Below are 15,845 nucleotides of genomic sequence, written 5' to 3'. Positions count from 1 at the left end.
GCTGATGTTGTGGCCCTGCAGCACAGCAGTGTAAAGAGGGTTTTTTTGTGAAAGTTACACATTCGCTCACAAGTGGAGTGATACGCTGTGTGTGTATGTGTGGCAGAAACAATGAGAACAGTTGTGCCGGAATCAGCGCTCCGGTCATGAGCGAAACATAAAACCAATCTCCTGCACTCCTTAATTTAACACACTAACTCTACATACTTACACTACAGCGAGATCAAAATGGAGAAACAAAAGTTGACCTGGTCAGTACAGGAGTGTCGACTTTCATAAAAGTAATTGGATGCAAATTTGTTCACCATTTTATGACCTCCCCGTGGGTGTTACAGTTTATGGTGATGGTTTGTTTGAGCGCACATATTTGCTGCGTTGTAAATTTGCACGTTTGGTTTGTAAAAAAGTGAACCATATTCGGTCAAAGAGAATGCCCGATGACGACGAGTTCTTTGTTCCTAAATTCCACCATATAGCAGCAGCACATACTAATCTATGTCCAGTGATGGAAAGGGACTCCGTTCTCGAAACAACCCACAAATCTCATAAACGGGGTCAACGTGTGTGTGCGCTCCTGTTTAAACAATTGTGGTCGCCATAATGCGGTTATGAGCAAAACCCGGGAACTCTTTTCTTCGAAGAAACCTTACAGCGACGGTGGCGGCGGTGGCTGTCAGCGGTCAGCGGTGGTGTATTTACATGTGGACTAATGGAAGATGGACGGACCTGTGCTATGTGATTGTGTAAATTCGAGGAACGAGGCAAAACGGAAAACATTCTGTCTGTTGCAACTGCACCACCGTCCGGGGTGTGTTTGTGCTAAGCGTGGTGTCAAATTTCCACTCCACACTGCTGCGAGCAACATGCATTTTAGGGTGAAACTGATTGTGGCCGCTGTAAGCTTTCGAAAAGATCGTGTACATGTTAATGTACAATCACTGCTCAACAGGGGCAAGGCATTTGATTGGTTTCCCCAACGGTAACGGCAGTCCAACCAAACTGCACAAATCCAAAAGGGTCGTCACCGTTTGTCAGAAATAAAGGAGAAAAATTCAATAGAAAAGGTCAATCGAGGACATTTATTTGGTATTGATTTGTCGTTTTAGGGGAATGGGTGCCCGGCCGCCGGCCCTGTAGATTAAGCTTTAGGATAGCGGATCATTTTATAGCGGCACGTTTCGTTGCTCATGCTCCTTCAAAGTGTGTCCCGTCGTCGTTGTCGTTGTCGTCGTCCTTCCGACGAGGCGGTGTCGACGTGCTCAGACTGTCTAATTCGTCCCGTCTGTCTCGTGGTCGCTCCTGCTCCCGAGGCTTCTGGTGTTTTCAAATGTCATTTAGACGTTTCGGACGTTTAAGATGCGATGCCATGCTCATCATTACGATCTCCCAACAGTATTCACGGCGCTGTGCGGCTCGGTCGTTCCAATCAAACGGTACGGCTACGCAAAATAGAAGCAATAATAGTACGATTCTAGCAGCTGTTTGCACGCACTTTGTATTCAATACGGTCTGCCAACTTGCTCATTACGATGGAAAGCAATGAAATGTTCGCAACATTGTGGGCTGATCTAAAACTCCTCAAGTGCATTCGGTTCGAGTGGATGCAAATTTAAATGTCTTAATAATCGAACTATCGCACTAATTATGAAGCAACTTAGCGCGTAGTTCTAATGAGCTGTTGCAAACATCTTCATCTTCCTGCCGTAACTTAACCTTAACGAGCCTGTTACGAGCGAGCGGCTGCGAATGATGATACTTGACCCGCAAAATAATTGCCACGAGCATTTGCTTGCGCGCTCGGGGAGACACACAGCGAAAGAATCATTTCCACTCCGGGAGGATAAATTGCGTGGATAAACTACTTCCCAGTGTATCTCCAGCTTGGCGTCAACGCCCGCCCCTAGTGGTAGTAATTTGCTGTGTAAACAATAGGTGAACACGGTGAACACTGAAGCACAGGAGATGGACGGTACCGATTGTGTCCATCGGTGCCGCCGTGGTCGTTTACTAATTGTTTTGTACACACACACATACACATACAGCCGCGGTCTGTTTAGAGCGCCATGGACTGGAGCGTTTGCCAGTGTGCCACTGTAATTGCTCGATACACGCACAACAACATACCACTGTGCAAACATGCCCGACACGACGATAGCCCGGGAGGAGTATTGACCTGTGTCTCGGGAACAACGTCGTCCACGGTGCTGCTAAGAAGACGTTGTGTGATCTTAAGGAAATTAAGGAAGCTTGTGAACCTTTCCCCCGTTCGTGCGGTGTTCTTCCGGCTATAAACATCTGGGTTAGCGTAGGCTCTGGTTTTCTTGGCTCACAAAACCTTCCGTTCCGTAATACACCTATCAACAGCAGACGCAGAAACAGCTTCGGTATCATATCCGATTCAGAACGATGCTGCTCCGAAGTAGTCGTCTACTATTAATCATAGATGAAGCCCAAAGCACACAAAATTACTGTGGTGGTGAATTGCTCAGAAAAGTGCCACCACTTAACACTGCCCCAGCCAGCATGGGCAGGATCTGTGGTGATTGCATTAGCATTATTGATTTACATATGGGTAATTGCGCTTTATTCTGACGATAATGGTTCGTTCCATTATTTAAACTCAAAACATGCTTGATTTATACAGATTTCTGAAGCGTCACGGGTTTTGTCATAAGAATCAACAACATTTCGGAGTCAAATTATGCTTCCTGATTTTTTCTACACTCATACTCCCGCTTAAAACTTCCCTCCACTTGTGCATAATCGACCTCTACCCAAAGAGAAATAAATCACTGTCAGCAACAGACACACATGGACCGCCATGCAGCAAGCAGCAAAAAACAAACGGCCCCAAAACAGTGCAACCATCACAGTTCCGTGCCGTGCACGAGATGATGGCGGTACACTAAATGGGAAATATATGTAGCACAAATAAAGCGCGATAGTATGGAGGCACTCTCGCACGAAAATGAATTAAACGTACTCAAATAAAAGTGCTCCAGGCAAAAAAGGAATAAAAAAAACACAGAGTAGCTAAACTAACAGACACTCGCGCGCCACAAGAGTGGACGCATGGAGAAATGAGTTCAAAAATGCAAAACAATTAGTACTTCAAACACAGCCCGAACCGCGTCATCAATTTGGATTTTCCCCCCTATTGAGTGAGGCAGAGCAGACGAGAAGAGACAGAGAGAGAGAGGGCACGTAAAGTGGCCAGAGATCGTTAACGGATGGTTGAAGAGGCGAAGAAATGAAATAAAATAAACTGGTCCACTTTTAATGGCGGGGGGGGGGGGGGAGGGTGGTCTGCCGGCACACAAAAAGTCCAATCACGGAGGGAGAAGGATGACACGATACACAATGTAGTGTTTCGGGATGGTGGCACAACAGTGGACTTGTGGCCGTTTTCCTGAGGACGACCGACGTATCGCAGAACCTGTGGGCTGCGGGCGATGAGATAATGGATGGCGTTTCGATCTGAAATGGCGCGTGGTAGTGGTCGAACGTCAATCAAAGTGAATCAAATATAAATTGCAAATAAAGCTGTGATATGCAATTGGGATTGATTCAATCAGTCGCGCTTGAGGGCGGTTTTTTATTAGTAAGCCCTCCAGCTTAATTCGGCCGTGCAGTGGGCGAACCGATTCATGCATGCTTCATCGTGGAAGCACACACACACACAGGCTTCAAATGACCGGTGACATTCCATCGAGTTGAAAAAGAGTGTGGAAGACGAGCTTGCAAATTGAATCACGTTGAATAGAGCGCTTAATGTGTAATTGTTCCGCCAGGGTAGCAACGGTGCCTATTGATTGATTGCTTTTTTGAACCATTGCCAAAATAGTACGGTGGTGCGTGTACGCTAAACAATCTTTGAACGTACAACTCCGTTCTATTGTGTCATGGCAAGGTGGCTTTTTTGTCTTTTCGCAAGAGCGATGGATGCGCCTGGTGGCTCGTTTGCGCCCTTCCAGCACGATCACTCACACTCATCAGACATGCATATACTCGATTAGGCCACCACAATTGGAACGCGCTAGTTTACCATCTGAGACGAACGGGGCGATCACATTGTCTTTACAATCACACAGAGAGGGAAAAAACCGTATCATAAATCCATTCTCTAGTGATGGAAAGAACCAAATATGACAATAGGATGTCATTCAAAGGCAATTATCTTTTATCTTCATTTTCGTTTTATCTATTTGCCCTGTTTCCAGTCACCTGTGCGCAGTCGCAATTCACGTGCGTGATGGATGGCAAATGTATACCGGCCCTCTGGCGTTGTGATACTTCCGCCGACTGTTCGGACGGCTCGGATGAAGTCGGTTGTGGTAAGTAGCGCTTGCTTACGTACCATATCCTGTAATACCAGCCTGCGATCAAATGGCCAACCACAAACGTTTCTCATCTTTCCTCGCACACGCATGCACAACACGCAGATAAGGCACATGCGTGCAACGAAGGTATGTTTCACTGCACGGTGTCCAATCGGTGCATCCCGCACGATTGGAAGTGCGACGGTGACGTCGACTGTGGGCTGGTCGAGAAGTACGACATGGTGGACGTGTCGGACGAGGATCCCCAGCTGTGCCGGGCGCACACAAAGTGTCTCCCGACGCAGGCCCTTTGCAGCGATGGCAAGTGTCTGGAGATTGATCGGTTTTGTGATGGGGCGTGGGATTGCAGCAACGACGAGCTGAACTGTTCCAGCAACGACACGGCAACGGCCAGCGCACCGACGAGTGCGTGCGATGCGCTCAAGTGTTCCTACGACTGTCGGCTGACGTCCGAGGGAGCGAGATGTTTCTGTGCCAAGGATAGTCAGCCGAATGGGAGCGTTTGCGAAGACTTCGACGAGTGCCAGATCGAGGGACTGTGCGATCAGATGTGTAAAAATCAACCAGGAGCGTACCAGTGCAGCTGTACTACCGGGTATGTGAGGCAGGGCAACACGTGCACCGCTGTCAACTGTAAGTATAGACAATGTGTTTTCTCAGTCGATCATGTATGTAGAGCGATGAATTACCTAGATAAACATCCAACCACCCAACAGTGCCCAAGGACGAGCCAGCTTCCCTGTTCTTCACCACTTTCAACAAGGTAAAAAAAGTGTCCATTAGCAACAGAACCAGTGTGCTGGCTGGAAACTTTCCCACAAATGAAACCGTTGAGGAGGAATATCTCAAGCAACCGAACCCACGCATCCGGGCGATGGAAATGGTGCATCGAAATCGCACGTTTTGTCTAGCCCGTATCGACGGTAAATCGCTGCTGGAGTGCTACAGCGTAGACAACACCTCACACAGCTGGGTTATGCCGCGCCCGGATCTGTTTCCCAATCTCGAGGACATCGTCGACATTCGGCTCGACTGGGTGTCGGGCAATTGGTACTATCTGGACCAGCAGCGTGAAATTATCTTCGTCTGTTCGCCCCAGATGGTACACTGTGCGATCATCGTGGAGGCCTTATCGGAGGTGCTGCGGCCACGCCGGATGGCTCTCGATCCCACCAAAGGGTTTCTGTTCTTTTCCAAGTGGGGCAGCGGCGACGTGAGCATCGAACGGTCGCTGCTCGACGGTACGAACCGAACCTCGATCGTGCTCAACAAAATCATCACCCCGCTTGACATCGCCCTCGATCTGGTGATGCAACACGTGTACTGGGTGGACACGCATCTCGATACGGTGCAGCGCGTGAACTACGATGGCAGTGGCCGTTGGTTTCCCAAACGAAGCACCCAGTTCCTGTTCAACTTCCAGATGCTGTACGCGCTCGATGTGTTCGAGCGAACGATCTATCTCGCGTCCTGGCAGAATGGTAGCATTGTCGCGCTGAACGGTACTACGGGAGAGGCAAGAGTGATCGTCCCGAACGCACCACATGCCGTGCATTTGCACGTGTTCCATCGCCAAAAGCAACCGGAAGTGGCACATCCGTGCCGCATCCAGAACGGTGGCTGTGATCAACTGTGCATACCGGTGTGGAAGAAGATCGGTGTAGCGATTGCACAGTGCATGTGTTCGCCGGGCTACCGGTTAAAGACAAAGTCGCAATGTGTGCTGATCAAACGGCCAACGTTTCTACTGTACGCCAAATCGAATCCGGCCATGATCCGAGGGTTTGCCGTTGACATCAAGTCGCAGGAAGCGATCGTTCCGATCACAGATCTGGGCCCCCACATCACCTTCGACTACCACCTGGAAGATCAGCTCATCTTCTTCTCTCATGGCGTTATGTACGTAACGGCATCGGTGTAGCATGAATGGCAAATTAATAAAATGTATGCTTTTCTTACGCCACGCCTCCTTCTAGAGACAAGCCATCGTTTCGCATCGAGGCACAGAAGCTGGACGGTACGCAGCGAGAGCTGCTGCTGGAAAGTCCTGGGTCGTGTGACGGCATTTCCTATGACTGGTTGGGAAACAACATCTTTTGGACCGATTCGGACAGAAACCACATCTCGGTCATCAAGCTAGGCCCAAAGCGAATGCGCTACACCGTTCTGCGGCGGCTTTATGCACCCAAGTAAGTTATTGGTCATGCAAATCAAAATTCACTATAAATCGTTAATATTCTCCTCTTCTTGTTTCAAAGGTCTATTGTGGTGGATCCAAAGCAAGGCTGGATGTACTGGTCGTCGTGGTCAGTTCCCAGTGGACGTATCGATCGTGCCTGGATGAATGGAACTCAGCCAGAACTGCTGGTGAGCAGCAAGGAACGTCCAATCGAATGGCCAACGGGGCTTTCGATAGACATGATACAGAAGCGGTTATACTGGTGCGACGCACGGCTTAGTTTCATCGAAAGCATCAACCTAGACGGAAGCAACCGAGTGCTGCTCTTCGACGGACGATCACAGAATCAATTCCCCGTCGCTCTAGCCGTCCACCGTCAGTTGCTTTACTTCGCCGACAATGTAAAGGGACACATCGAAAAGCTAAACTTAAGCGATCCCCATTTGCTGGAAACAATTACGATAGAGAAACCTCAGGTGCTGGGGCTAAAGATTTTCGACAATCTCACCCAGTACGGTGGGAATGGACGAAATGCATGCGAGATCGATTGTCCGGGAATCTGTCTAAATACTCCGGTAGCCGTTGCCAGCTGCAAGTGTGAAGATGGGCAGGTGCTGTCGCTGTCCAGCGAAGGAAAGCCTGTCGCTTGTGTGCCGTTCGATTTGCAGCACTCGCTGGCATCCTGTAACAATAGCACACATTTCTTGTGCCGCAACAAGATTGACTGCATCGAGATTAAGTACACCTGTGACGGTGATCGCGACTGCGAGGATGGCAGTGATGAGGAAACCACACCGGACGGGCCCTGCGATCCCAACTGTGATCTGGAGCGCAACTTTAAGTGCGACGAGCAGCGATGCATTAGCCGGTCACACGTTTGCGACGGTTCGGTGGACTGTATTGACGAGAGTGATGAAGATTACATCAACTGCCCGAACAAAACGTGCAGCGAGCACTTCTTTCAGTGTGAGGTCAGCCATCGATGCATACCGAACACGTGGGTCTGCGATCGACATCTCGACTGTGGGCCGAATGACAGCTCGGACGAGCCAGAGCACTGCCACAAATGTCCAGAGTTTGAGTGTAAGAACAGTGCCTGTGTGCCGTTTGAGTTTCTGTGCGATGGAGTTGACAACTGTGGGTAAGTTGGCGGACGTTTTGATCCAAGAGCATATGTCCTTTCACATGTTCCACTGCTTTCTCTCTTTACCTCACTTTAGTGACAAATCCGACGAATCACAGTGCGATGTGGACTGTGGTGTAAATGAGTTTTTCTGCAGTCCGCATGGTTGCATCGATCGTTCGCTAATGTGTGACCCGAAACTCAACTGTTTAAATGCATTCCACGAGTGTGACAAGTTGCATAAGGCTGGATCGAACGGAACCACCCAATCCAGCGTTCCGGTTCGCTCGGAACCAGAGCTGAAGGATCTTTGCCGGCAGGATCTTAGAATAGTGTGCGGTTTGGACAAGCAGTGCGAAGAAAACTATAACCGTGTATGCCAACGCATGGAGTTTGCACCGTTCAACGAAACGATGGTCTGCCATCATCCTGATCGGCTGTGCAGGATCACAAACCAGTGCATAAAAGTGACACAACTGTGCAACGGTCGCACAGACTGTCCCGATGGCACGGACGAAGGCTTTCGCTGTGCAGAGAAACTGTGCGATGCTCCCAACGACTGTTCGCACGCGTGCCATAATGCTCCGGAGGGTCTGATATGCTCCTGCCCGGCTCATCTATTTCTGCAACCGAATGGGCGTGACTGTGGTCACGATCATGCCTGTGATAATTGGGGCACTTGCTCACAGATTTGCACGAAAGCAGGGACGCACTATCGCTGTGGGTGCGTCGAAGGCTACACGCTGATGTACGACAAGTTTACATGCCGCAGCAACAACGGTGATTCACCGTACGTTATATTTAGCAATCGGCAGGAGATTCTCGGCGTCGATCTGAACACACTTGGAGTGAGAAGCTTCTACACGTCGTTGCGCAACACGATTGCTTTAGACTTTCTTTACCGCAACGAATCCGTCCAGATCTTCTGGTCGGACGTGATGGATGACAAGATCTATCGCGGCACACTGAGGAACGACACTTTGAGCAATGTCGAAGCGGTAGTTCAATCTGGCCTGTCGACGGCCGAAGGACTTGCGGTCGATTGGATTGGAATGAACATCTACTGGATCGATTCCAATCTCGATCAGATCGAGGTGGCCAAAACTAATGGAAGCTTCCGAAGAACGCTTGTCGCCGGGGACATGGTAAACCCCCGTGCGATCGCTCTTGATCCCATGGAAGGTGTCCTCTTCTGGACGGACTGGGAGGAGGGTTCGCCCCGGCTGGAACGCTGCACAATGGCCGGCGAGAATCGCACGGTAATCAAGTACGTCGGTTCGGACGGAGGTTGGCCGAATGGAATCGCGCTGGACTACATTCCAAGGCGAGTGTACTGGATTGACGCACGGTCGGATTCAATCCACACCATTACATACGACGGCCAGGATCACCATCTGGTGATCAAGGATCAGGGTGTGCTGGCCCACCCATTCAGTATTACCGTGTTCGACAACTACGTGTACTGGACGGACTGGCGAACGTACTCCGTCATCCGGGCGAACAAATGGAACGGCACGGACGTAAATGTGATACAGAAAACGCAAAGCCAACCGTTTGGAATTCAAATTCTGCACTCCAGCCGACAGCCCAACACGCAGCCGAATCCCTGCGCCGATAACAATGGAGGCTGCTCTCATCTGTGCCTGCTTAGCGTTGGATCGCGTCACGAGTGCGCCTGTCCGCACGTTATGCGCCTGCACGAGGACCGAAGGCAGTGTGTGCCGAACGAGGAGATTTTGCTGTTTGTGGTGCTGACTGAAATTCGGGGCGTCGATCTGCAACAACCCGCCCACTACACGATTCCGACTATTAGCCACCAGACGCAGGTTGTGCAGCCGGCCGTACTGGACTACGATATCAGTGCGGCGAGGTTGTATTGGAACGACATACAGTTGAACGAAATTAAATCATCCGGATTGGCGACGGGCCCGATCGAAACCATTCTCGATACGGATATTTCCAACTCGCTCGGCTTTGCAGTGGATTGGATCTCAAAGCTGCTCTACTTTTCCACCGGCAATGAAACGCACAGCCGCATCATGGTGAGCAATCTGAATGGCGAATTTGTGACGGAAATTGCAGACGGTTTGTCCGTGGTGAACAGTCTCGTTGTCTATCCGACAAGGTAAGAAGAGTATATTAACAATGGTAGCACAATTGGCTGAACAAATGGGGGGGTTTTCTATTCTAGAGGCATGATGTACTTTGCAACGATGAGCGAAGTGCCGAAACTTTACGAGCTTTATGCCAGCCGAATGGATGGTTCCGAGCGACAGCTGATCAGCAATTCAACTTTCCACCCGATCGATAGCTTGGCGTTAGATTTCGAAACCAATCGGTTGTACTACATTTCATCAAATGCGGGCGAAATCAACTACTACGATATCGGAAGTGGCAAGGTAAGTGTACGCTGAAACGCTCATTTTGAACTAACCCAAACCAATTTCACCTCTGTCTTTTCTATTTTATCGCCAACAGATCATTCAAGTGCTTGCGCCGCACGAAGATAACCATCCGATTAGCACGATCACGATTTACCGCGATTCGATCTATTACGACGATAACCACGATGGTCGCATTATGCGGTGTAACAAAAATCTATGCCAAAATCCTGTCTCCGTGCGGAACAACACAAGCGGCCTGAACGCAATCCGCATGTACCATCCCGGGGCGCAGAGTGGCACCAACTCGTGCCAGAAGCGAAACGACAAATCGGCCGGAACCGGTTGCGAACATTTGTGCATTCCCGTGTCCGCGCAAAGCCACGTGTGTCGCTGTGCGATTGGGTACAGGAGCGATCCACGCAATGCGTGGCGATGCATAGGATTGGATGACATTTTGGTGTACTCCGTGGGCCATCAGCTGAAGGGTATTGCGCTATCCTCGTCGGACGAAAGCACCGGCTCCTTGCGCAATCGTGACTCCCTTGGTCCGCTGCAGCAAATTTCGCTAGCAACCAGCATTGACTTTGATGTGGCGCATGATTACGTGTACATTGCCGATACCGACCGCGGATCAATCACGCGCATCAAGCGTGACGGTAGCGCAAGGGAGGTAATTATTAGCAATTTCGAGCAGGTGGTCGATGGCAGCACACTCGACTGGCTGGGGGGAATTGCGATCGATTGGGTAGCGGAGAACATTTACTGGACCGATCAGAAGCGCAACCTGATTGAGGTGGCTCGCCTGAACGGAACGCTACGGTACGTGGTCGCCTCTGACGTGGAAAGTCCGCAGCTGCTGGCAATCGATCCGATTCAGGGGTATCTGTTCTACGTAACTCGCGGTACGATCGGTCGCATGGGTTTGGACGGTTCGGGTAACTTTATCCTAGTGAATCGCTCCTCCGCCATAAGCGATCTTGCACTGGATCTCGATAATCAGGTAGTGTATTGGTGCGAAACCAGCACCGACACGATCTGGAAGGTGGACTACGATGGTAACTTGAAACGCTTGCTGCTGAACGGTACCTCGCACAATCCGAAATCGCTCGACCTGTTCGGTGACAGCATCTACTGGGCAGATTCGCGCGGCAACATCTACGAGGCGGGCTTGAGCAACATCTTCAACTACCGCAGTGTCGTGGAAGCGTTAGAAGTGTCGTCGCTGAAAGACATCAAGGTTTTCTCCAGCCGCAAGCAAAGTAAAACGAACGCGTGCGGCGTGTCGAACGGAGGCTGCCAAGAGCTGTGCCTGTTCAACGGTACGCATCCCATTTGTGCCTGCTCGCATGGTAAAATCTCCTCCGCCGATTTGAAGACGTGTGAGCCGTATGAAAACTTTTTAATCTTTTCCCGCCAATCGGCCATCGAAAGTATACACATGACGGACGCGAACAACATTAACGGGCCCATTCCGGAGATCAAGAATGCTTCCTACTTGAAGAACACCATAGCATTGAGCTACGACTACGAGCAGCAGCTCATTTTCTACTCCGACATCGATCACAGCACGATCAATTGCGTGTTTTTCAATGGCACGAACCATCGCCGCATCGTGACGAAGCAGCTAACCGTGGAAGGGTTGGCATTTAACGTGCTTACCCGTGTGCTGTTTTGGACGTCGAACAACGAGGCTGCCATACGATCGCTTGATCTGAACAACGCATCCCTCACGGATCCAGCTGCCAATGCGGAGCTGGTGCAGGATGTGATAAAGCTACGGGCGACGGACAAACCGCGCGGGATTGCCGTCGAGCCATGCCTGGCGATGGTGTACTGGACCAACTGGAACCAGCACGCTGCCTCCATACAGCGTGCCTACCCGTCCGGCTATGGGCTGGAAAGCATCATCACGAGCGACATCCAAATGCCGAACGCGCTGACGCTCGACTACCAAGCGCGCAAGCTTTACTGGGCCGACGCACTGCTGGACAAGGTCGAGCGTACCGATTACGACGGAAAGCACCGGGTGGTGCTGGCCCACTCCACGCCCAAGCATCCGTTTGCGCTGGCCGTGTTCGGGGATTTACTCTTCTGGACGGATCTAACCGTGCACGCGGTCATACGAGCGAACAAATACTCCGGCAGCGACATTGTGCTGCTGCGCCGCGATATCGCCCAACCGATGGGAATTGTGGCGGTGCAGCAAATCGACAAGGAATGCTCGGCCGATCCGTGCCAGGTGATGAACGGGTTCTGCGAAGATGTGTGCCTAATCGATGCAGCTGGCAAGGTGGAATGTCACTGCACGCAGGGTGTGTTGGCGGCCGATGGACAGCGGTGCATTCCGAAGTCGGTGAGCAACTGCTCGTCGTCCGAGTTCACCTGCACCAATGGCAACTGCATACCGTTTCATCTGACGTGCGATGGTGTCAAGAACTGTTTGGATGGGTCGGATGAGCTGGCGACGTTTTGTGCTCACCGGCCCTGTCCGGACGGCTTTTTCCGCTGCAACAATGCGCGCTGCATTCCGAAGAACCAGCAGTGCAACCACATACAGAACTGCGGCGATGGAAGCGACGAGGTAGGATGCAGCTGCAACAACGCAACGCACTTCCGCTGTGCGGACGGCCAGTGCATCGTGAAGTCGATGCGCTGTGACTACGAGCCCGACTGTAAGGACGTGTCGGACGAGATCGGCTGCCCGGTGATGCGCAACTGCACGGAAGGGTTCGTCAACTGCGTCAACACGACCGGCTGCTATATGCCGACGTGGCGTTGCGACGGCGAGAACGATTGTTGGGACAACTCGGACGAGCAGGACTGTCCCACGGCCATCCCGACCTGTCCGGAGGATAAGTTTTTGTGCGCAAACGGGCGCTGCATACCGCAGTCCTGGCGCTGCGACGACGAGGACGACTGTACCGATGCGACCGGCGGCGGTCTGAGCTCGGACGAGCTGGCATGTGTCAAGCACTGCAAACCGAACCAGTTCAAGTGCACCAACACGTCCGAGTGTATCTCAAACAGCTGGCAGTGTGACGGCCATCCGGACTGTGCCGATGGGTCGGACGAGGGCGATCACTGCTCGAGGCGCGACTGTCCGGAGACGGAATTCCAGTGTCCGACCACGAACCGGTGCATCCCGCAGAAGTGGGTCTGCGACGGTGAGGTCGATTGCGGCGCCACGCAGGACGATGAGATGGGCTGTGACGAGATGATGGTGAACGAGTGCGACAAGACGTCGTTCACGTGCAAGAACGGAGAGTGCATCAGTCTGCTGCACGTGTGCGATGGTGAGCAGGACTGTGTAGATGGTTCGGACGAGCCGCTGTACTGCAAGGAGGGCGACGATGGGTACGACGAAGAGGAGGGAGCCGGTGTGGACGACCATCTGTGCGTGGAGCCGGATCATTTCCGCTGCAACAATGGCCGATGCATCGAGCGCAATCTCACCTGCAACGTGAACGATGACTGTGCGGACGGGTCGGACGAGGACATACGGTTGTGCCGCAATACGACGCTGATCTGCGCCGGGCCGGATCTGTTCCGGTGTGAGAGCGGCGCCTGCATCACGAGCAACATGCTGTGCGACGGTGCGAACGACTGTGGCGATTGGAGTGACGAGAAGTCGTGCCAGGTCAATGAGTGTGAGATGATCCCGGATCTGTGCACGCACGAGTGCGAAGATCGTCCGGTAGGGTATGAGTGCGTCTGCCGGAAGGGTTTCCGGGTGAACGTGAACGACAAGCATCTGTGCGTGGATGTGGACGAGTGTACGGAGCAGCAGCCGCGCCCCTGCACCCAAACGTGCGTCAACACGCACGGATCGTACCACTGCACGTGTCTGGACGGGTTTGTGCTGCGTGACAACGATACGTGCCGTGCCGAAGGCGACCACATCCTACCACCGAAACTCATCTTCTCGAACCGCTACTACCTGCGTGAGGTGGATCTGAGCGGCGGTATGACGATATTGGCCCACAATCTGACCAACGCCATCACGCTCGACTTTGACTGGAAGGACGAGTGTTACTACTGGTCGGACGTGACGCGCACCGTCACGACCGTTAAGCGCATGTGCGAATCGGGGGAGGAAAATCGCCCCGTCGAGGTGATCCATCGAACGAATCTGAAAAACCCGGAAGGCTTGGCGGTCGACTGGGTGGGACGCAATTTGTACTGGTGCGATAAGGGTCTCGATACGATCGAGGTGTCCAAGCTGGACGGACGCTACCGGCGGGTGCTGATCAATAAGGAGCTGCAGAAACCGCGCGCGATTGCGCTGGATCCGTACCGGCGGTACATGTACTGGACGGACTGGGGCGATCAGCCGCACATTGGACGGGCTGGTATGGATGGAAGCAACCAGACGATCCTGATCAAGGAGCAGCTCGGCTGGCCGAACGCACTCACGATCAGCTTCGAAACGAACCAGCTGTTTTGGGGTGACGCACGGGAGGACTACATCGCCGTCAGCGATCTGGATGGGCAGAACGTGCGCATCCTCCTGTCGCGTGCGCGCCAGCCGACGCTGAACCTGCACCACGTGTTTGCCATTGCCGTGTGGGAGGATCGCATCTACTGGTCGGATCTGGACTCGAAATCGATCGAGTACTGCCACAAGTTCCGTGGCGACGGGTGCGGCACGCTCATCAACACCATCCATCGGCCGATGGACATTCGCGTCTTCCATTACTACCGCCAGCTGCAGCCCGAGGTGAACCCGTGCGATACGGCCGGCTGCCAGACATTGTGCGTGTTGTCGCCCGACCCGCCCGGCTATCGGTGCCTCTGCCCGGACAACTTCATCCTGACGGCGGACGGCAAAAGTTGTGCTGCCAACTGCTCGGCCGCACACTTCCAGTGCCGCACCACGTTCAAGTGCATTCCGTTCTACTGGCGCTGCGACAAGCAGGACGACTGCGGCGACGGTAGCGACGAACCGCCGAACTGTCCCACGTTCACCTGCGAAGCCGGGCAGTTCCAGTGCCTCAACAAGCGATGCATCAATCCGAGCCAAATCTGTGACGGTGTCGACCAGTGCGGCGATCTGTCGGACGAGCGCGACTGCGATCGGTTCGAGTGCTTCAGCTCGCACTTTAAGTGTGGCCCGTCGGCGGCGAAAAACACGAGCGGCTTCTGTATCGAGGGTGCCCGGCGCTGTGACGAAGAGGTCAACTGCCCGAACGGTGAGGACGAGCAGAACTGTGAGCCGAAGAACTGTACCGCCACCCAGTTCCGGTGCGCCAATGGTGGCCGGTGCATCGACCGCACGTGGGTGTGCGACAACGTGCCGGACTGTCACGACGGGTCGGACGAGCAGGTCTGTGGCCCGGCCACCACCTGTCCCGAGCACGAGTTCCGCTGCAGCGAGGGCCGCTGCATTCCCCAGTCGTGGCTGTGCGACGACGAGAAGGACTGTGCGAACGGGGAGGATGAAACGGAGAACTGCCAAAAGCCGGAAGCGATCACGTGCGAACCGACGAGCTTCCGGTGCAACAATTCCAAGTGCATCCCGGGACGGTGGCGGTGCGATTTCGAGAACGATTGCGGCGATAACTCGGACGAGCTGAACTGCGAGCTGCGCAACTGTTCCGAGTCGGAGTTCCGGTGCCGCGACGGTCACTGCATACGCGGCATTCGGCGCTGCGACAACGAGTTCAACTGTGCCGACCACAGTGACGAGGAGAACTGCAACGTGACGTGCAGCGAGGAGCAGTTCAAGTGCAAAAGCCATCCGGCCTGTATCAGCAAGTAAGTAACGGTTGGGACGGTTTGTACAATCAATTCAATGCTTTTTAACCTGTCCCACGCTCGTT

At 52.7% G+C, this 15,845-nt stretch overlaps 1 protein-coding gene across 10 annotated transcripts in view; it reads left to right on the top strand.

Moving 5' to 3' along the window:
* The window catches only part of LOC121600437 (low-density lipoprotein receptor-related protein 1), an 81,140-nt gene that overhangs the window by 60,510 nt on the left and 4,785 nt on the right, over positions 1-15,845 (top strand). For all 10 annotated transcript variants that reach the window (XM_041929025.1, XM_041929024.1, XM_041929021.1 and 7 more), the window contains 8 exons: positions 4,221-4,334; positions 4,443-4,973; positions 5,057-6,239; positions 6,317-6,529; positions 6,599-7,660; positions 7,740-9,767; positions 9,834-10,041; positions 10,121-15,780. In XM_041929025.1, the coding sequence (XP_041784959.1) occupies positions 4,221-4,334; positions 4,443-4,973; positions 5,057-6,239; positions 6,317-6,529; positions 6,599-7,660; positions 7,740-9,767; positions 9,834-10,041; positions 10,121-15,780 (10,999 nt within the window). The remainder of the gene's footprint in view (positions 1-4,220; positions 4,335-4,442; positions 4,974-5,056; positions 6,240-6,316; positions 6,530-6,598; positions 7,661-7,739; positions 9,768-9,833; positions 10,042-10,120; positions 15,781-15,845) is intronic.

This window comes from Anopheles merus, chromosome 3L (genome assembly GCF_017562075.2).
Source record: "Anopheles merus strain MAF chromosome 3L, AmerM5.1, whole genome shotgun sequence".
Taxonomy (NCBI): Eukaryota; Metazoa; Arthropoda; class Insecta; order Diptera; family Culicidae; genus Anopheles; species Anopheles merus.
The sequence above is the reverse complement of the archived record's forward strand: the minus strand, read 5'-3'. Positions and strand labels throughout refer to the sequence as shown.